The following is a 22,875-nucleotide window of genomic DNA, read 5'->3' as shown; positions in this document are numbered from 1 at the left end:
TGTTAGAAATACAATGTTAGAAGGGGTACATTAATGTTGTTTTCTATTCAATGTCATGACGTGTAACAAGTGTATCAATAGGCTAATTTTATAAATAGACTGTATTGATTTGTAATCAAACAAATATGGCCGATTAAAAAATGCTGAAAATTCTGAAAGAATATTTCGCTGATGTGGCTTTTTTTTTTTAATATTTCCTTTTTTTTTTTTTATTTTACATGTCTTTTATTCCTACATTAAATCAAAAATACATGTACTTGTAAATTAAAAGCAGTTTGTGGGGTTTTTTTCAAATTTCTCACTGAAATAGTATATATGATTTGATGACTTTGGTCGGGAACAATTAAAAAATACATGGATATTTCACAGAATTGCCATTGGACTCCTGTACACCGTTGGCAATGAACAGATTAATTACTGTGTCGTAATGTTTATTACCAAGAACCGTACGATTCATAGGTTTAACAAATATTGATAAGTAATTAGTAAACAAACATATGTAGACATTTTTAAAAACATCACAATCTTGGATTAGACTGCGTGTGCACAAAGTAACTACACATATTGCTAATACCTATTGGAAATTCCAATTCAATATATAATGCATTTTCATTCCTACTCTTTTCAGCGATAAATCAATCTTAAGAAACAGTTGAATTATATGAATTGAATTCTTGTATGATGTTTTTTTGGACTGTAAAAAAGAAAGCATCAAATCCATGCAGCATAATATTATAATTTCATATAAATCAATTATTTCATGCCAGTTAAATATTTGTTTTTATTAATTTAGTGATCGAAGGTAAGTTAATTCTGGGTATTTATTTCAAAGTTTGTATTCTTCCTAGCTTTTTCTTAAAACCTCTCAGTTTTTTATTATTTTTTAATTTATTATAAATAATTTTCGCTCGTCTTTTCTTTTGTTTTTAAGCCATATGCATATAGCTCCGTCTTTTACTTTATATCGATAGTTTTATTGCAATATACGTATACAATATTAATAAGGTGGTAAATGGTTACAATTTAACCACAAAATATCATATACCAAAATCATTATCATCAAAAAATAATTTTAAAAAAAGATAAAAAATATTGACAAATGCTCTGTTGTATATCTTATGATAAATATGATTGTCTTTGTAAATATCAGATTTTGCGCTGAAGTGCACGACGTGTGTGTAAACATGCACATTCATTGACGCTGTTTTTATTATTGCCACCTGCTGACTGTGATGAGTGTACAGCGCCCAAGTAAACATCGAGATAAAACGCGTCATTGGCTTTAAACGGCGCTGGTCAGTCACTCGCATTTGTAAACACTGAAAGTAGGTCAGCAGAAACTAAGCGTATCACAACGAAACATATTTCGATAGAGGCAAGATGTCGGAAGCCACCCCTGCTAAAACTAGGACAGTTCTGATAGCTATTGACGGCAGTGAGCATTCTAAATACGCTTTTGAATGTAAGTACTATGTGTGAAAGTAGTAGGGCATATATATGTGAAGGCAATTTTATCTATACAAGATATCAACGTCCGGTGACCTACAGATGCATTATCTGGGTGTTGAAGATTTGATATTGATCATGTTCTGTGGTATTTGAGTTATGCATACTTTCTCCATTGCGTCTTTCATTTGGTGGTAATGCTCGTAGACATTAATCGCAACTATCATGTTGATTTAAAAAACCCGGTATCAAAATTCTACAATCATGCATGAATGGTGCCTCTTATTTCTCTTGCCAGATTAAGAATGTTTATATTACCCTATCAATATTATATGATTCAATGGGGGGGGGGGGCATCATTGTTCGCTGATAGTTATTGATCTGCTCCTCTCCTACTTAAAAAAAGTTAGAGGAGTAGGTCGTTACGCTGGAGGAGAAGATCGAAAAACCCTAACCCAGCGAAGATTGGGGGGGGGGGGGTTCAATTTCACTGTCAAGGAGCTTCACTAAGGTTTATGCACCCTCATGTGTCCTGGGATATAATTCATGCATCAACAGGAAAATATTAAGCACCTTGCAAATAGGAAACTGACTTGAATGGGTCAAAGATGTAACGCATATGTCCATCAATACACATTTTTGAATTCATACATGTACTGAATATGCAATGAACGAGGGGACGTGCATTTATATATAATTAACAGAGCAACAATTTGGGCTTTATAATCTTTAGATAGTTACTTTAAGCCGCTAGTCAAACACTGCTTGCGGACATCAGGTAACATCAAATGAGTGGAAGATAACACATCTCTCATACGCACACATGGTCAAAATTTATGGTCAGCGTGTCACAACGCTGACATGGCCTTCATTTGTTGACGATTTTGGAATGCTGTTGATGTTATTGCCTCCGTTTTGTTTTTCAGACATAATCCGTAATTACTCTGTATGACAGCATTGCTCTGTTTACATCTTCTGAGGGTTATTACTAATTTAGTTGTTGACTAACACTAATTTTCATAATATTCTATCATCCTTTAAATATTTAAACAAATGCTTCTATATAGACAAAAAAAAGGTTATATATGCATCGACTTTTCAAGTATCATAAGCTATTTGGTACATCAGGGCTCATTTAAATGAACGCCTGAGTATGAATCTCATGATTTATTATTCACCACATACATTGTTTTTCTTTTCAGGGTACTGCAAATCCATGCATCTTCCAACAGATCACGTGGTCATGATCCACTCAGTGGAGTTCCACACTGTTCTACAGACCACTCAGTGGTATTACAGTGCGTAAACTGGCCACACCCTCCATATTTAGCATCCACAATCCCCCCCCCCCCTCTCTCTCTCTCTCTCTCTCTCTCTCTCTCTCTCTCTCTCTCTCTCTCTTTCGACCTTTGTTAACTTGAAAATAAAACAAACGAAATTATTCATATTTTTTTCTGCATCGTTCGTTCAAATCAAAATATTAGACACCAAGTCCAATGTAATCTACTATACTCTGTCCCGAGTTTTTGCTTCCACCACTTTTCGCTTGATATTTCTATAATAATAAATACCTTTGTGCTCAAACTACGTTCATCCACTAATATGAAAAATGTCCACATTATCTGTTTTGAAACGCCCCCTCTGCCGCTCCAGGTTTCAATAAACATAACAAAATAGAAAGTCTACGGGAATTTGCATTGCATCAGCCATTCATAAGCCCGGATGATAACGTTGAAAAATTACGCGAGGTGTCCCGAGTACTTCCGAATGGAGAAAAGATGTAAACATTTCCCATTATAAATCTCCGTAAGAAATTATTTTTCGTTTCTGTAAACTTTTATGAGTTAAAAAGGATAATGTGTTAATGTAGATATGTTGGATATTTTCCATTTCATCGATTTCATTTGTACTTCTTACACATGTATGTGTATTTTTATTAAAAATCATCAAAAAGTGATGGAAGCAATAACTTGAGACAGACTATAGTATTCTTTCAGTATCCTAATATTCTGGTTAATTCATTAATGTAATTACTTTTTTGTTTTACTACTTTCAGCCCCGTATTCGTTTGACTCAAGTACTATTAATGATCTGATGCAAACAGAAGCAATGCACATCAAGGAGAAACTCGAACACTTTGCAGACCTGCTACGAGAACATAATGTAGGTTCAAAATCTGATACATGTATTTTGATATTAACAAACTATCAGCTACGTTGTCATCGCGTTGCATAACAGATTTTTGTTTATGTGCGGTTTTGTCTAAGTTCCATTAATCAGCAGGTAAATTTTTTACCTAGCCTGTTTATTTCTTATAAACAAAATTAATGCACATGCAGTTATATTACGAACAATCTTACGTAAGAAATTTACGCTGTTGGGCACCTGACATTAAATTAAACAACGAATGACAAAAAACCGTATTTTCTCTTTCTTAAAATGATAAACCAATTTTATATTTTTTTCTAAGAAAGAGCATTATAAGGGTAGGTGGGGCTAAAATTTCATACACGTATTGATTAGTTATATCACGCGGAAAGCAGTAAATGTATTCTAAATCCTTAAAGAGTTTTTCGATTAAGAAGACAAATCCATTTGGTTTACATTAGCATAGCTTTCGTTGGTTTTGCACACGTTTCAAAGTTAATTTCCATCGTAATCCTTGACGTGTCAAACTGTCAAACTACATGTAATAAGCTTCAATGAAGTTAACAATTATTACATTTCTTGGAACCATTGCATTATTATACATATTAATTGTTTTAGATATAATAATATTCTTGGTTTGAACTCCGATTCAGCATATTATCAATTAAACTATCCCTGATTTCAGATCAATGGTTCTGTGAAGAGCATCCATGCAAATCGACCGGGCGAGGGCATAGTTAACGCCGCGCGGGAAGTGAACGCTGACGTCATCATTACTGGGTCACGTGGTACAGGGAAACTCAGACGGACATTTCTGGGAAGTGTCAGTGATTACGTATTACACCACTCTGACGTACCTGTAATCGTGTGTCGTCATAAAGACCTTCATGATATGCATCACCACCATGAGGATCATCATCATTAAACACATGATGCAAAATGAAGAACACATAAAGTGTTTAATATTGTTGAATACTCGGGCTTTGTAGAAGTTGTAATCATGTACTGTCGTGTGAGAGGAGAAGGTTGTTTATATGCAGATGTTTTATACCCAATATACGTATAGTGTTCTTAAATTTTCATTGCTAATTGTACACAAAACTTAAGGGTAATTTGTTTGTTCTTTATCAGTGTTCATGAAGTGTTCTAATAATCGTGCACAAGTAATTCGAATCATGAGTTTTTTTAGTTTTTTATTACATATCAGTTGTTATTCTTGAGATTAAAATGCAATAAAAATATAATATAAAAAACAAAACGAATAGAATTTCATTTATAATCAGTTTATACTCTTTTAGCTATAAAAATAGACAAAAGAAGGTAACGAATATTTATTTCTCAATTATTTTTAACAATGATGTGGTTGCAGCACTTGCAGAGTCAGAGGACTGTTGATTTAACCGGAAGCTGCGTGGTTAGAAGCTTCGTTCTTTTTCTTCTGCTCTACATCCAAGGTCTTCTGTGATTTGCAGATGTAACGTTTCTCGGCCGTCGCAAAGTCAACAATGCTGTTGCCATCTGAGATTTGGTCGATGATTTTCACGAAGCAGGATCGATAGACAGGGCATATACACTCCTATGTAAAATGTTACATGTAATATATTTTACATTCATGTAAAGGACGTATACATGTATATAGATAGATAAAAATCTCCGGTTATGGCATACACGCATTTGGGTAACTGTGCAATTCATTCCTGTTAATTTTAACTTGAGATGTCACACCAGTATTATACAAAAACCAATTTGGTATCATAAAATCTTATCAATTCAAAAAGAACGCATCTAAATTAGAAGCATTTTAACAAGACCTTGGAGTAAGCATCTTTTTTGCAACAAAACAAGTTAAAATGACGCTGGTTTTCAGTGAAATATATACAGTCTAAACTCAAAAGCAGCAGAAATCTTTTGATTTAGAAAAGCCTTGGCTGTGTGGCAATGAAATAGGAAGGCCTACGTAACATTGCTGTTTGACAATGTTTAAATGGTTTTAACAATTATGAATTTGATTTATATTGATTTATATAAATTATTATATTAATTTGATTTATATTTATTGAGTAAATGTAAATTTAAGAAGCGTTCGATGAACTATATTTTACAGAACAGAATTACATAATTAAATGTTTGCCATTTTGCGACGTCAAAAGATATATAAATTGAATAGTTAAACCAATTAAATAACACGGTAAAAGCGGAAGAGAGTTCGATAGAATATTTGTTCGTTGGAAGATTATGAAAATTAGGTCTAATTGTACTCACTTCTTCAAACATCGTCCTGTCTTCATTGGCCTCCATGTTTTCTGGGTCGAAACAACGTGTGTTCTCCATGTACCGGTCTATGACTGTACACTGAAAACAATGCAAACGGCATATAGATACTTGAAGAACATATCTTGGCGATATAAATTGCATGGCCTGATCTATTGTGTACTTGCTTGTATCATAAAAATTTGCGTTTTGTTGATTTTCGTTCATTTGCACGTCTTGAGTTTACCTTAGGCTGGATATTGCTACTTATAGCTGGCTATTTCTTTTCATTTGATATTTAACAGTGATTATTCACAGAACATTTTTGGGTTTTGCTAAGTTTTGCCGACTCCTATATTTGAAAACAGAACAGGTTCAACTATTTACTGTTGAACAATGCAATGCAAGCGCAAGAAATTCTTATCGGATCACTATCCGATTTTCACGCTTGCCTCTGAAGATACAACTAATTCCTTTGCAATCGAAGACGCTGCTTTAAGGAACAGTTCATTTCGTCCATGTACTGGAACTTTATCGCTTCGCATTAGCGAGAATCAAAATAAGGTTTAGATTTTTCCTTTTTAAAAAAGCACTATGATTTACAGTAATGATTTTTGAATTTAGTTAACCGACGTTATATATTCGTCTAGTAAGTTAAATAGTGATTCTGTTTTGCGTTACCTCCCTTTTAATTATCAAAACTAATAATATAATAACCCGTCACTTCTTGAAACAATGAATCTCCATGCAGGCACGTAGCATCAGAGGGCCGGGGGGGGGGGGGGGTAAAATTAAATTGAAAGGAAGGAAATTTGAAATATTTAAAACTTTTTTTTACCGTACCTCAAGACTATCGATGGTTTAATATTAAAAAATATTCAAAAAGACAATAAACTATGGCATTAGTAAGACTGTTCATCAATATATATTCACGGATTGTGAATTTAACTCATCTAAAGCCAAGAATCCAGACCATTGCATAGTTCATCACGAGATACCCACGTAACATATATAACTTTTATTTACCAAATAACGCCGTAGCTACGAAAAATGATTGCCTTTATTTATCTTAAGTCAAAACCGCTCAATCTCAGCAACATATGTATAAATAGAGCTAATCCAAAAACAATGGAGTATAAACAAGGTACTTCTGGACATACATCACTTTTTTTTCTGTTGGATATTGACAATCTAATTCAATGGTGATTAATGAATTTCTTTACGTCCACACTAAGATATTTACATTAAAACGGCATTGCACAGCTGTCCTTGGTTGATATGTATATGGTATATTGACTTTGTCAAAACCAATTGTGTTGGAAGATAATAAAATTAATAGTCGGCAATTGCCTTTGACAAACGCCATTTAAGGATGTTATTTCTTCATATCACATTCAAGTGCTAAAGGATGAATCAATCGATACAGCGTCATTGAGATTTCAAGGAAAAACTTTTGACAGCTAACCTTTTTTTTTTTTAACGTTTTTGATATTAATTCCTTTTCAATTTGTATAGAATAGAAGAGGAATGAGTACGTTATATAAATGGGTCACTGAAAATTCCTTTACTATTGTTAAACATTAAATCCATTAATGGGCATACAAGGTTATTTTAAACTTTTTATGAAATAGAATGAATGAACGATGATTGTAAAAATTTTAACGAGTCGTATCATTTAAACATGACTATGTTGCATTCAGAACACAACAGTGTATATATATTCTCTCGTAATTTTTTTAACAGTTTGCTACATACTATGTTTATTTACGATTTTTGCTTTTTTCGTATCATTTGATAATATAATATTAGTTGTTTCCTTTATATACGTGTTTCCTATCATATCACGGGTTCTATGGTATGGTATAGGTATGGTATAATATTTCTGTTTATGTATATATATAGGAGCACGAGCTGAAATTGACAATCACTGAGGTATATAATAGAGGAAACTCACCTCACAATAACATTTATTTAGTTTCTGGAAATATTTCCGTACAGGCACGTAGCATCGTTTTTGAAAGTGGGAGGGGGGGGGGGGGGGGCAGACTCCTCCAAAAAATCTTGACAAGCAAAAAAAAAAGAAAAGGAATAAGACCTTTCCCAAAACCTTCAAAATCCCTCCCGGGGGGGGGGGGGGGGGGAGGGGAGGGGAAATTATAACTTCAATTTCAATTCTAATTTCCCTATTTTCATATTAATTTTTTATATCCTCCAAAATAAGGGGGGGGGGGGGCAACTCCATGATAATTCAACTTTTTATATGTAAATTTTAAAAAATTAGTTGCTGCGAGAAAAAGTGGGGGGGGGGGGGGCAGGCCACCCTGCCCCCCCCCCCCCCCCCCCCTGATGCTACGTGCCTGCCGTATTGCTAGATTTTTAGACAAAAAGATTTAATTACAGCGATATCATAATAACATCTTTCCCTTTATGTTTTGGCGTTAGTCTCTGGTATACACGGAGGCAAGAGTGGACATCATTTTTTTTTTAATTATTAAAAATGGTGTATGTTTACATGTATAACCAAGCCCTTAATCATTTACTAGTATGGTTTATTGCAAATATGCAAATTTTGTAAATATTTTTAGTCTTTCGTTCATGTTAGTAACATATTATGATTGATACAGCTATTACTGTAGTTTGAGATTAAAAAAGGAAACATCTACATGTACATCTAAACTGATTTTCTTTCAATTTTACATGTACATATAGGGGTGTCTGTTTTAAGTTGTCTTCAGCTTCAAAAGCGCTGTAACATTTACTATAGGAAATGAAATGAAAAAAACCTTTTTTAAAGCCTTAAAACTGTCGAGACTTGGGACTGAAAGTCAAATCACTTGTAATCTAAATATACAAAGTTGGGATGTTAGAACTATATGCCAAAAGTAAGCTCGTCTTAAAGGAGATTAAGTACAAAATTATACATAAACATATCATGTTGATTATATAAGGCGTCATTTTATGTGCTTGGCTCTAAACTAAGCTCTTGTTCATTATATATGGTGTGAAAGTAAAAAGGTCTAAATTGGAAGTATACCAACAAGTAAATATGAATATAATTATAGCAGACTGTCTATATGTATATTTTATCCTTCACTATAAAAACACCCCGCGAAAAAAAACACCTGCTAATTCATTTACAGTTTAACTCAAATGCAAAATTTTTGATGCATCATATTTCACTGTATGACAAGTGTAATTGTGATATAATCATAGTTTTAATTAAATTCTTTCAACTTGATTAACTTTGTTGTTTACTAACCATAGGCAGAATTTTCTTCATCTCGCTCTCCAAAGATGCATCCACCAGTTGACAGGATAATCCCAGGAGGATAATTAACACAGATGACGTCATGGCGCCTGTGTTCATGCTCAGCATATTTAACAGTATTTGAGACGATGTACGGTCAGGTAGTATTGTGCATATGATGAGACTTCTCGTTTTAATAAAGGTATATTCTGTGAACCACTTGTTGCGGAGAGGAGGGGAATAGACTGTATAAAGATCCACCCCCCGCTGTGTTCCCGATAGAGCCTTTTGATGACAGCGATGAATAACCGCCCTCCCGTACAATCAATAACCCTTCTCAATTTCCTTTTTGTTGGGGAAACAAAATTGATACTTGTAAGTCGGCGTTATTGTCAGCCAAAAAAAAAGGTATTCCTTTTTAAACCCGGATTGAACTGGTTTGTTTCTTTCTACATGTAATTTATCTTTACGTCTGTATGATATAATTTATTATCTTATGCAGGCGGCCATAAATTGACCTCGAATAAGTGCAATTATGCTCTGTAAAATATTATTAAATTTGTTGATTTTTGTTCTTTAAGTGAATATACGCATATAAGCCTCTATACGCAAATCACACTTTCAGTTTAAGAAAATTGATACCGTATTGTAAGGAATGATCACCCCCCCCCCCCCCTTCAATAAAAGAGAAGAAAATATGATAAAAAAAAAAATCAATGGGTGGCGGTTCAATTACACGTGTTGTGACGTCCATTACCCATTACTTGAACCACCTGTTTCAGCTACGTCAAATAATCCTTGATAAGTCAATTTTTGAGAATATGCAATCTCACCTTTGTTATGCTTATAATATAAAATGAGAGAGAGAGAGAGAGAGAGAGAGAGAGAGAGAGGGAGGGATGCACATAAATGACAAAATTCTTTTGTTTCTGAGCTAGGTGTATTTATTTGCAACTTCATATAATTAGAAATAAATTAACAAAATACGTAATACACATGACACTATAACGTGGCACGCTTTACTTCCAACATGGCGCGAGTACATGTCGATTGACCTCGGCGACCGGGAGTTTGTCGCCCTTCCATGGTCTGGAAAATAATAATAGATGGTAAGTCGGAATTCTATAATGAAAATACATGTAGGTAAGCGTACAGTTTAACACGCTTAAAGCGAATGACCTGGGACGTTCGATTTTTGATTCGTTATAACTGAAATTTGGTTATATCCGAAAAGTTAATATGATACGCCATAAGATGAGAGGGAATGAAAAAGACTCCATTTTAAGCCTGTTCGCTATAAGCATTTTTATCTGTAGCTAATGCTTACAAAAATCACAATGTGAGATTTTCCTCCTTTTATTTCAACCATAATTGATTAAAAAAAAAAAATTACTCTCAATTATACATTACCAAGTTCTTTTGCAAACTGTTTATTTCTGACACGTTTTGCCTTCGAATGGTTTCTTATTTTGATTAGAAATGAGTAAATGGCATATTGTCTAAGCTCTAACAGACTGACTTACTTGTAGTACATTCGAGGTGCATCTTTGATGTTCAGTGGTTGAAAGACCTAAGGTGAATTGACATTGTATTCACAAATATTCGTTCTGATTAAAATCAAATTCAATATACACCCCTGCGAATGTGTTCGGAATGTTTTCTTTATCGTTGCTAAGTATGTAATAAGTCCAGAGGTGCTCGAATGAAAGTTCACGAGACTTCACCGAGATTTGTTCAGTTCCTGTGAAATTTCGAGCGGAAGTATGAGTGTTCGGATAATATTCTCAAAATACGTAAGTACTGGTCGATTTTCATATCATATTCTACCTTGATTTATGTTAAAACATGATGTATGTCTTATATTACCATCTAGCGGTTTTTTAAATTAAACGACGATACTCGAAACAGAGTTATAGTTCGTGTTCAACCACATGTAGAGTGGTTGATAATATAAACGTTTGGTTGCTTAATAAAATTATAGCCGTGTTTGATGCTTGTGGAGTGCGATACCATGTTTTTAAAAAAAATAATGGGTGAATGTTTTGCATAAAAACTTAGTATATCGAGCCATTTTCAATGAACATTTTGCATAAAATAGTACAGTCTGTTTCACTATTAGTGTTATTACTAGGTCAGGCGCGGATCGAAAATTAATTCTTAGGGGCCGGGGGATGTCTACTACGCATGTTAGTTGTAGCAACAGCAGAAAAAAAACTATTTTTGCATTGTCACATTTATTTCTAGGACACATTTTACCCAGCAATTATTGAAGATAAAGTTTAAAATTAATAAACCTCTAGAATTTATATTTGACTACAAGTACCTAGATTCTCTAAAATAGACTATAAACACGAGGCACGATTTTTACTGCGAAACTGAAAGGGTCAAATAAAACCACGTGATTTAAAATTTAAATGACAATAACATTCGCAGGGGTGATATAGATGTAAATAAATAGACTATTTTTTTTTATTAGTTAAAAGTGTGTTTTGAAAATTATGTACTTAAAATGGCAACCAATGACTTACCGGTGTAGAGTAATTAACAGGTGTTGGAAAGGTAAATTTAGTTGATGAGGGAATTCTTTGAACTCTCTCGTCTTTTTCTTTCATTGACACCGACTTGTTTCTGCGTAACTCGGAATCTTTTGCACTACTGACATTAGAGGAACTCCTAATGTTCTCTTTATTTTCGCTTTCCCTTTGAGGTTTGACCGGCCTTGGAGGTTTAGAGTTGTTTAAAATGTGTATCGTTGTGGATGTTGTTTTCATATGACGTATTACGGGCGCCGATTGTATTCGATTGTTTAATTTTGCGTGTGAATCTGCGTGCGCAGTTCCGGAAACTAGTGCCATTTCATTAAGACGTTTCACGCCTGCAGAAACAGCCCGTCGCCTTTCCATTTCCTGCACGTCTGCTTGCTTTCTCCTTTCACGTTGTAATTGTTCTTAAAAATAAGATTTTTTTTAATATCAACATTTAAGTTACATTTATTTAGTACTTAAAACTCAGTAAGAACTCGGCTTCAGTATCCATAAGTCGCAGAGAAGTGGGATAAGATTCCTACATGTATGTATACTTTTTAATACTAACCGAAAAATGACGTTGCGGTCTTTGGTCGACTTATATGTTTCCGGATTGCCTCTCCATAATCCTTTCGCCTTCTTGTAACCATCTTATCAAATTCTTTACAGGAGGTTCCACACTTGAACGGTTCCACCGAGATACTGTCCGGGGCGGAAGCAGGTCTCTGTTTCAGATTGCCGTGTGTTCCTTCCTTTTGTGCCTCTAAGTTTGTAAATAAAATGTTTGAATAGAGCTAGGTTTAAATTTGAAAGTTCAGAATGAAACAACTTTCATGCGCAGATCTAGGGGGAGGAGGAGATCCCCTCCCCCGGGAAATTTCAAATTTATTTTCTTCACATAGTAAAAACTGGAAAAAAGGATCCGCGCAGGGCATTTAATGCAATGTAACAATACAATATTTCATTATCTCGGAAAAATGAATAAAAATACGAAATGCAATTTGCCAGTGAATTGCATTTAAATTAAAAGTTAGGGTAAAAGCTCTTTACCAGAAACTCTCGTAATGAAAATAACTGACAGTACCTGTTTGTTGTTTTTTGTTGGGTTTGTCTGGTGTCAGATTTATCTGAACTATCGTGTGGGGTACACATAGGGTGAACAAATATCTAAAAGATTAAAAGTAATGCTTTATTAATAATCATTAATCTTATATAGTAAAACAAGCATATAATGAGGAGACGGGCAATAATTTAATTCGTTAAAAACCTCATTTATTTTATCTGTTCATATCGCAATATGTTTAAAAACCCTGGGGAGAATTAAAAACACTATACACGTTAATTCATTATAAGCATGTACGCTATAAGCGTTTTCTACTGTATATAATGAACCATTATATACATGTAGATGTACCATTTTAAACCTGGTCTTGCCTTCATGTATTTATAAAACAAAAAACACCCCTAAGTTAGAGTTACTGTAGGACAGCACAGTCGTAAATGGGCTTTTTTTTTTGGGGGGGGGGGGGGTTGCGATACAATTGTTGTTTAAACTGCATACTTATCATAGAATTCCATTATGCGCGGATGACGAAAGTTAGTGACCGTTGCACAGCTCTCTGTCTCAGCATTCGAATCTGCCTGCATAAAAAAAAATTGCGACCATGTTTGAATACGATTTCAAGGTCAAATGTACAAGTGTAACAAGTTGAATACAAAATGCCAAAATTGAGAAAAACAAAATCTTAAACTTGTCGCTTAGTAATCCATTGTAGATTTTTAAAAATTCTTTTCTCTATATAATAGCTTATTAACATTCGAATATAAAATTAAATTAAAACCTGTTTTGTTTGTACATTTCCTGTTAGAATCCTACAGGATAGGTTACCAGGTAATTAATAAACTTTAAAATCATTTATCATGGACAGTGTATTTTACTTAAATGTTAACACTTTGTAAAATTTATTGATCAAACAATTTTCCAAAATATCAACAGAAAGCAATTAATTTACATTTTTAATATCCGATATGAATACATGTAGCAATGCAAAATATTGATGAAACACATGAATACATTTAGCGAACCTCTAACCTAAGAAAAATTCATATTTACTGAAGCTCCTTTTTACACTACATGTTCCTTTCTTCCCTAACTGAATACTGGTCACTCTATACCAAGCTCTTCTTTTTATGTCAAGTCTTGAGCTTGAAACAATTTGATCTGCTCTCTAGAATCTTTTTTTCTTCAAAGATGAACTTTAAAATGCAGAACACTATTGAATATATATGTAAGTGCTTATAATCAGTTATCTTTATTAGTGTAATGAAATGGGTTGGACGTTGATTTATTATTAGAGTATAGATGGTGCTGAACAGGAAGTTAATACAACATTTAACAATGATAAGCATGCGCATTCTCTTTGAATTTTAGAATTGATATCTTTAGCAATGTTGATAAAAGCATTTTAGGAATCGATGACACAACGTGACTGTAAAGGTCTCTGTATTATTAATTGAAGAATAGTATAATAAGTACATGTACATCGTCGTCGTAATTTTGATTTACATTTCATCCATAATTACAATTTTATCTTTGACATATATTTTGCAATAAACTTGAGATTTTGGGATGTACATGTAATTAAAGTAAAATTATATAACTAAAGTAAAATTATATAAATATTCATGATATTAAAATAAGAGTGGTTGAATATATAACATATGAAGTGTGAACATGTATATTGCAAGGACGATTTGATTCACAACATACTCTGGTGTTTATATACAGACAACGTAGCCCAAAATATTTCTGATATTAGTATTACACAGCACACACAAGACATACAACGTAGACCTGTAGTATTACACCATATACCTTCAGGCCAACAGCAAACAAACTCGAAAATTGATTGACCTTTGATCCAAATTGAAAAGAAAACAAAGCAATGGTCACAGAATGTTAGAAGCTTGTATATTGATATAATACTATTTCATATTGCATGTGCCTATAACAAAATAAAACATACACAGGTAATCATAATTGTGCATTCAATCCATTGGTGTGTATACATGTATCTAATATACATGTTACTAAAGAAAGAATAAGTACAATTACCGATTTCTTATAGGATTTGCTCTAAAACACATTGAAATTACTGTAACTAAGAAACTAATTAACATTATTGTTTATACCTTGATAAAAAGAGGAATATAGATACTTACTTTTTCACAGAATTATAATATTCTAATTAGTATACGTATAAATATATATTTTCTACACTTTTGCTATAGTTAATGGATTAATCTAATCTAATCTAATAAAGATAGTAAGTCTGATCTTACCAGGGGCTTAGTTAGCGCCGAACGTAACATCAATGAACACATGTGCCCTTGCTTCAGTTTCAGTGCAAGCTCAACATCCTTAATTGCCTTTTGATAGAGAAAACATCGTCATATATCATTTTCAATAAATTAGAAATCGTGTTAAATGAAAATAAATCAATTTTATATGTAAATTAAGTTAAGTTATAAATACTTGACTTCAATAAGTAATACTTATTTATGTATATTTTTTCAATAAGTAGACACACATTACATATATTCAAATTATCTTATACACAAAACACACTTACCGCCCCTTCATTATCAGAAGAACTCTTTGTGAGTGCGCGAATACAATAAACGTCCTGAAATATTTCAAATTGTTGATATTATGGAAGTGGCATCGATATAACAGTGAATCATATTATATGTAACAATTAAGCATGAATGAAATAGATATACACTGTACATGTTAGATGATTTAAACATCAATCAAACATTGCATAGAATTGTTTATCATGCAAATTCAGCAACATCATGAACATTTGAAAAGGATTGAACCTACCGGATTTTTGCTGTCTAGAACGACTGCTTTTTCGGCGTCTTTTAAGGCACTTTTTATTTCACCTACAATATTGAAATATCCAAACAAATATTTACATTCATATCAAAACAACATACACACATTTCTGTACATTTCAACCCCTTTGTCAGTAAGAAAGTCATCATTTTGTTAAATAAAAAACAAAATTGAAATAAAACGTTACGTCACTTGTGTATAGTATAACAATATAAACAAACCAGCTTACACAACTTGGCAAACTAAGTTCAACGTGACAAATTTTAAATTCATCATGAAACACCGAAGAAAAACATTTTTAAGCGAGTACCGACTATAAAAACAATATGTGACTGAATTTACACAATGTTCAAATACTTTCTCTCAATATGATATTTATATATAGTTAATAATGATCATTACTGTTAACTTACGATTTCTATCATACAATATGTAGATAAAATTTCAATGAAACGTAAGATATTGATTGTGGTACGAATTAGTTGCATTACCTAGTCGTATATAAGTAAAAGCCCTCCTGGCGTACAGTGGCGTCATCAGACAGGAGTTGATGACGCAGCCAGCCAAACAACCATTCTGAAAGAGTATATCGTATTAACGTGTGTCTTTGTATATCTTAAATTTCAAACTACTTTAAGGTACATGTACCTATAGATACACGTGTAATCAGGAGTATTAAAGAATCATAAACTTTAAGTCTATAATAAACATTCTACAAATTGTCGTTACTTTTCTATTTAATATAAAACTGTTTTTCTTGGCGAACAAGAGCAATAACATAGAATTATATAGTTTATGTATATTTTTTTTTGGGGGGGGGGGGGGGTTGGTCCAGGCCGTTCGGATTACCTTGGGAATTGACACAGTGTTGATGGCGTTCGTATACGCCTCGGAAGCTTTCCTATGGTCACCCACGTGCTGGTATGCGACTCCCACGTGGTAGTACGTCTCATAGAGCTAAAAAATATAACATTGTAACTCTTTTGAATACTTTCTACAAGGCCTAAGGAGGTGAATTAAAGTTGTAGACCTACCCTAAATCCGTTTCATTTTGTACTTGTTTGATTATGAATATAAAATTTGATTTTAAGTTGCCTTTTTTTTTTTTTTTTTACCAAAGTAACGATGTAAAGTCTATGTTATGAGTCACGTGTAACTAATCTATATTACAAATAATGTAACTACTAAACATTTACATGTATTTCTGTTTTCATTTCATCGATTTTCAGATTATCTTCATTTTCAAATAATTCAGAGTCAATCTGATAAATATATATAAATATATCCGAAATATAGAAATGTGTTGTTGTTTTTTTGTTTGGTTCTGTCGATTTTGGAGATGGATTTTTTTTTCTTTCATTGTCTTGTACAAGTCATGCATATATACATGTACATGAAGTGGCAAGTATTTTTAAAAAAAGAAAACGTGTATTTGTCTTGTATATGTGTACACTTGAAAGTGTACAGCCTTTTGATTAATGAAGACCCAGTTACATATGAATGAGTAAAACGAGTTTGTACCAGCATGTTATACATGGACGGGGGTTCGTAGTCGTCGGGCAGGTTCTTGAGGTCAATCATCCACAGCAGCAGGTTGTATGTCTCTATCACCTGTTGATGATGCAGAGTCCATGTTATATAAGTAAATAAATATAATAGTGAATACATGTACACGTATCATGGTACATAGAGATGATTTAGCTGTGGTTTATACGAGTATGCGTCTCAGTGTGTGTTTGTTGATTTTTATTTTATTTTTTTTTATTTATTTTTTTTTTTTGGGGGGGGGGGGGGGGATCATCCACAGCTGTCTATAACGTGTTGATGATGCAGAGTTCATGTTATACATGTATTACGTATAGTGAATACACGTGCGTGTATCATCATACATAGTGATAATGTATTTATGGTTTTTGTCATTGAGTATTTGTATCAAGGAGTTGTTGGTAAAACAAGTGATACATGTATGTAATATCTGTATCAAGATACAGAAAAGATATACATCTGTACAATATTATGTATAAATACATGAATAAGTATGCTATTAGTTAAAAATCTAGCACACAGTTAAGGACATGGGGATACGGTGAAAATACACAAATCGTCTTATATTGTCACTATGTCATCATGTTATACACGTATAACAAGTGCCACATGTATTCACTCATCCTCATGTACACGTTATTTCTCGGTAATAGTTGGTCCGAAATGTAAATAAGATATCATGAAGAAGATTTTTTTCAGTGTGTGTGGGATGATCTGACAACGATGGTTCCCAGCTGAAAGAGTACATGTATACATGTATTTACAAAAATGAATTTTAAAACCCTTTCGTTTGTCAAATTGAATGCTTTTTTGACGTGGTATACATAAATGTAAATTGTTTTGGGGTGTGGTTTTTAACACATATACATTGACTATAAAAGATGTTTAAACAGCAACTAAACCACTTTAAAAATTGCGATGTTCACAAGTTGGTCATATGAATATTTAACAAGAATGATTTTGTCCTTTCAGAGAACAGCTAGTTAACATTCTACTGTACGGATTCACTTAAAAATTATACCGATAATTATTAAACGACGATAGCTTCGTTACTCATTTAAAGGAAAATCGCTAGACTACATACATGCATGTATATCACAAATCTCTCTCTCTCTCTCTCTCTCTCTCTCTCTCTCTCTCTCTCTCTCTCTCTCTCTCTCTCTCTCTCTCAGGGTTTACTCTTTATGGCAGAAAAATGTGCTTTTGGACACGAATCTAAAGTGCTGTGGTTTTCCGTGATCATTAATTTAAAGTTTCCTGAATTGACGTTTTAAATCAGCAAGTCGACATCTTTATCGTGTATGTGCTAAAATTGGTCCGTTTAGCTTCGTTATCTAAGAGCGCTATAGAGATTTTACTTAATACGAGGCTACCAAGGCATGACGTCCATTATGTACTTGTTGATTCCCAACAGGACATAATGCTAACTTTGATTAATTAACAGTGAAAGGTTTTGTGCAATATGGCCCCCTAAACGGGACTTTCTTGTGTAATCTTTGAGATTATCTGTACATGGATTCGCTGTGCGATATATCCAAGAATCAATTTTTCTTTTAAAAAGTCAATCGGTTCGGAATAGAACAACATTTGGGCATGGAAAACAATGTCTGAACTGGGGAATACATCTGTTATGACAGATAACTTTGAGTAAACTTAGATTTTTCTGAAAATGGATACAGAGTATAAACTGTGAATTAACCAAACAACTAAGCTTATTTGGAATAGCTTATAATTATAAGTATGTAGATTTCAGTACATAGTCAAGATTTTTCTAAGATTCTTTCTCTACGTTTTTTACCCATAGATACATGTACATGCACCATTCTGAGTAATGTGAAAACTAAAGCCGTGCATGAGACAAAGAAGATTCTCTCTCTCTCTCTCTCTCTCTCTCTCTCTCTCTCTCTCTCTCTCTCTCTCTCTCTCTCTCTCTCTCCGTGAATGATATAACTAAATCAATGTCATTATTAAAAAATGATATTAAAAACTGTTATTTGCATCATATTCTGAAGGAATACGTCTGACAAGAAAACGCCTTTCAATTTCGATCACAATAGTAAACTAATGATTTTTTGTTAATCGCCCGTCTATATTGACATATTACTTTCACCTTCGAGACGTTTGGAAATGGAAGAAGAGCAGAGCTAAGTCTCTATGTATAATTGGCTTAAAGAAGCACTTGTTGAGAAATCAGTGTGTAATTAAACACACAATACACAAATCATGCACTCTAACGTGGGTTTTCCTGAGTTTATGAAACCTTGTCAAATATTGTCAACAAGATGTTAAACTTGCTTTTGACATGTTAACCGACCGTGTATTAAAGCTCTCAAAAAAATGTAGAATGGGGTATCCATAGGGAGCAAAAAGATGAAAAAACTTGACGAGAATATTAATAGATTAATATTAAACCAATGAAATCAACTGCAATAGAAACTTCTGTTAGATTATTAGTTGCCTACATAATTATGTAATATACACACTTCTTGCTATTGATACATTAGTGTTTAAAACCGAAATTGGGAATTATTTTGGTCTTCACAGCTACCTTCAAGTAGAAAACATTGCTTGCCATGATTTGGATTTTCGTTATCAATCTGGGTTTTTTTTATCATAAAGAATTCTTAACCTTTCTGATTTCTGTCTGAAGATTTTTTTATCAATAAACTTGAAGTGATTGTTGGGTAAAGCTTGCTGACAATATTAGAATTGATTTTCATTTCATTTCTGACGGTAATAAAAAAAGGAAAGGAATGAAATTGGAATTCTTTAATGTCCAAGATTAAGCCAATCTGTGTTGAGCATTAGAAGTCAAATACCTTTATAGCAGATATTAGGGGGGGGGGGGGGTGTGAGTAGACGGGTGGGGTGGGGTCTGTAGCACAAAGAGTTATATAATAATTTAATTTATAGGGTGCGATTCAATTTAATTGCACTTCAAGAAGTGAAAATCAATTTCTCAGCTTTGATTTGATAAATGTAACACATCCTTGTCCAATATTTTACATATTTGTGTCCAAAATATTGAATATAAATGCCCAATATATCATAAATACAATTTTATGTCCAAAATATTGCATATGATATACATGTCTGCACCTGTACATGTAAGTTAAAAATATTACATATTTGTTCGATATATCACATATTTACATGTAATTACGGTGTATTACATATCAATGCTCAATATATTACATGTCTATGCCCAGTAAATTACATATCTATGTACATGTGTATTACATATTTATGTCCATGATACACATGTATCACAATTCTGTATCCTACCTTGCTCCACCGCTTACATCTCTCGTTTTGCATGGCATATCGGAGTGTAGAGTTTACGGCATAGTGAAGCTGCTCTAGACTGTGGAAGTTCCACTTTAATTTATCCATACCCATCGTTCACTGATGCGGGTTCAATTCCACTTATTAGATTTAAAAAAAATTATCCCCTAAAAATCGATCTACACCGATGTTTCAACGTCCGACAGGGTTTCTGTAGGGCCAACTTGTGAATGTTGTTAAATTCCATCCAAAAAATTGTTGACCGTTTTGAAACAAACAACTGCCGTTCCTCTGTAATGCGTCAGCGAATTTATTCCCCCTCAAATAATTAATTTTTGGTCATAATTCCACCAAATCTCGTTCACTATCTTGGTATAAACATGAATACTGTTGTCATCTGTGTTTAAAATCCCCACTCCTGACTTTATGATAATCCCTGTATTTAATCGCTTAATCACGGGCGAAGCTCCTTGGTCGCGATTATTGAGGGACAGTCCAACGAAATTCACATTTTTTCGCCAGATTTCACCCGCAAATTGAAAAGAAAAAGGATCGAGAGTTTTAACAACAGGACAATGAAAATATTCGAAACTGTTACACCACTCGACGATCCATTGAATAATTTTCAATCACAGTTTGAGTCCCACGTTAGAACAGAGGAATTTAAACATATAAAATTGGTTTTAACTAATGCGCTCGCGAAAGTTTATACAAGGCGATTAAAGGCCTTTAACGTGCATGTGGTTTGCCACGGCAAAGGCTTGTATCTAGTAAAATTGTTTCCAACGAAAGTCAAACGACCAATAACGATCAAAGCCTCGGGTGAATTTATGGCTCGCAATAATGTCACTGGTGAAAAATCAAAAAACAGGTTTTTCAATTTCAGATTTTAAAAATTCACTTCAAAATTCAATCTACTTCGTCAAATTGGCATTGGCTGGATTTTTTTTTTTCCAGAGAGGGTTTTTTTTTTCCTTTTCACTTTACATAGAACCAAAGATGAATTGTTTGATAAACTCTCTAAGTGCATATATAGCCAAACACAAACAAATATTTTATTTTTCTTTGTACCAGGACCTGGGGAGTATTTTAAGTAAGTTTTCCCCCAACTTGAGTTTACATTCGCTTTCATGATCGCGATATATTCAATTTCATTTAATCAGAGTGCTAACACGCTGAAATATACGATAAAAGGGTACGAAATGCAAACACTCCATTCAATTCACTTCGGAAGTTCAAAAGTTGTGTGTATTTAAGCATCCTCGTAAAAGTGGGGATTTGGTGGGACCTAAATGGACTTCATAATTGATTGATTTAAAAACTTATTGAGTTAAACGCCAACATCGCTGATCGATCGCTGATAGATTTCGATTAAGTGATTCTCGTTGCCCTAAATATGTAATATATAAGTGGCTACATTATGAAATCAATTTTTGAATGGAATTGTCCTCTAAATGACATATAATTATTTCTTTTTAAATTATGTTTCAAAATTTTACATTCGACTTAGCATCAATGATATAAAAGGTCAGTTATTTGATTTTATCCAGTTTCTTTGCTCGATATACCGGTATTTCAAATTAGACATTTTAAAAGATATATATCTTTGTAGGAAATGAAAATCTGTTTCGGTCTAGACATTCATAATGCACTTGGTAATCGAAAAATTGAAAGGTCAAATCGAGTTTGCAATTATAAGCCGATTAAATCTCGTTTTTCATGACTATTGCACACATATATAATCCCAAACAAATAAACTTAATCCTTTGTCATTTCCAGTTATTCACTTTTCAAGCGTTCAATTTAATCATTTAAATCTGATGTTCAAATCTAAATCCCACCCCGACGCTGCATGAGAATTCAATTTTTGTAATTGTAATCAAGTAAATTGATCTTAAGACCTTAACGCTAATTCAACGATAATTGATAGGAAAGACGTTTTGTAATGCATAAATGCATGGATTTCAATTGATTGTTCATTGAACATGCATTTTTTGGCTGCACTTTCTATAATTCCAGGACGTCTTATTCTTTAAGATAGGTATGCAGTATATAGAACCATTAAATACCAAGAGCTTGGACTTTGGGTAGATGTGTCAAACAGCAATGTGACGTAGGCCTGTCTATTTCATTAATTGTCAGCCACTCGGCCATTGCTCTTTGAAGGCAACAAGATTTGTCTGGCTTTTGAGCTAAGACTACGCAATCGGTGCATATTTCGCTTGAAACCGCGTCATTTTCAACTTGCTTTGACGCAAGAAATAGATAGCTACGGCCAACCGAAAGTCCAAGGTCTTGTTAAAATGGTTCTATATTAACAGATTAAACTGAATATATAAATGAAATAATAAAAGGGAATGTCGCGTGCATGTATACATGTATATACATTTTCATTTACATATTTTGAGGATACAAAGTATACTGAGACAATGCTTTACACTTTACATGTAGTTGGCATGCACGATATGACTTATTATGTATAACTATTATACATACATGTGTATTGTTGTGTTCACAGATATTTTGAT

At 33.3% G+C, this 22,875-nt stretch overlaps 3 protein-coding genes across 5 annotated transcripts; 1 reads left to right on the top strand and 2 right to left on the bottom strand.

Moving 5' to 3' along the window:
- Positions 1 to 1,237: 1,237 nt before the first annotated feature.
- LOC105344469 (universal stress protein YxiE) lies at positions 1,238 to 4,630 on the top strand. The gene is made up of 4 exons (XM_011452253.4): positions 1,238 to 1,462; positions 2,649 to 2,744; positions 3,503 to 3,609; positions 4,280 to 4,630. Exons 1-4 carry the CDS (start codon positions 1,381 to 1,383, stop codon positions 4,517 to 4,519), a joined length of 525 nt encoding a protein of 174 aa, XP_011450555.1. The 5' UTR covers positions 1,238 to 1,380; the 3' UTR covers positions 4,520 to 4,630.
- A 280-nt stretch (positions 4,631 to 4,910) lies between these two features.
- On the bottom strand, positions 4,911 to 9,392 carry LOC105344468 (uncharacterized). Its single transcript, XM_011452252.4, has 3 exons — positions 9,104 to 9,392; positions 5,857 to 5,946; positions 4,911 to 5,170 (listed from the first exon to the last, which is right to left on the bottom strand). Exons 1-3 carry the CDS (start codon positions 9,218 to 9,220, stop codon positions 4,991 to 4,993), a joined length of 387 nt encoding a protein of 128 aa, XP_011450554.3. The 5' UTR covers positions 9,221 to 9,392; the 3' UTR covers positions 4,911 to 4,990.
- A 610-nt stretch (positions 9,393 to 10,002) lies between these two features.
- LOC105344467 (uncharacterized) lies at positions 10,003 to 21,343 on the bottom strand. 3 transcript variants are annotated; one of them, XM_011452250.4, is made up of 14 exons: positions 20,348 to 21,343; positions 17,039 to 17,128; positions 16,367 to 16,474; positions 16,009 to 16,093; positions 15,503 to 15,564; positions 15,249 to 15,302; positions 14,959 to 15,045; positions 14,732 to 14,752; positions 13,178 to 13,257; positions 12,701 to 12,783; positions 12,185 to 12,379; positions 11,620 to 12,038; positions 10,615 to 10,661; positions 10,003 to 10,180 (listed from the first exon to the last, which is right to left on the bottom strand). In XM_011452250.4, the coding sequence occupies exons 1-14, from the start codon at positions 20,459 to 20,461 to the stop codon at positions 10,111 to 10,113; spliced, it is 1,515 nt and encodes a 504-aa protein (XP_011450552.3). In that variant the 5' UTR covers positions 20,462 to 21,343; the 3' UTR covers positions 10,003 to 10,110. The 3 variants fall into 3 exon arrangements, with proteins under 3 accessions (XP_011450552.3, XP_019929331.3, XP_011450553.3); XM_020073772.3 differs by lacking the exon at positions 14,732 to 14,752 and adding an exon at positions 14,492 to 14,530 and having other exon boundaries at positions 10,004 to 10,180; positions 20,348 to 21,341; XM_011452251.4 differs by lacking the exon at positions 14,732 to 14,752 and having other exon boundaries at positions 10,004 to 10,180; positions 20,348 to 21,341.
- Between the last annotated feature and the right edge of the window lie 1,532 nt (positions 21,344 to 22,875).

Source organism: Magallana gigas, chromosome 4, assembly GCF_963853765.1.
Source record: "Magallana gigas chromosome 4, xbMagGiga1.1, whole genome shotgun sequence".
NCBI lineage: Eukaryota > Metazoa > Mollusca > Bivalvia > Ostreida > Ostreidae > Magallana > Magallana gigas.
Note: the sequence above shows the minus strand (reverse complement) of the source record. Positions and strands in the feature narration are given on the sequence as shown.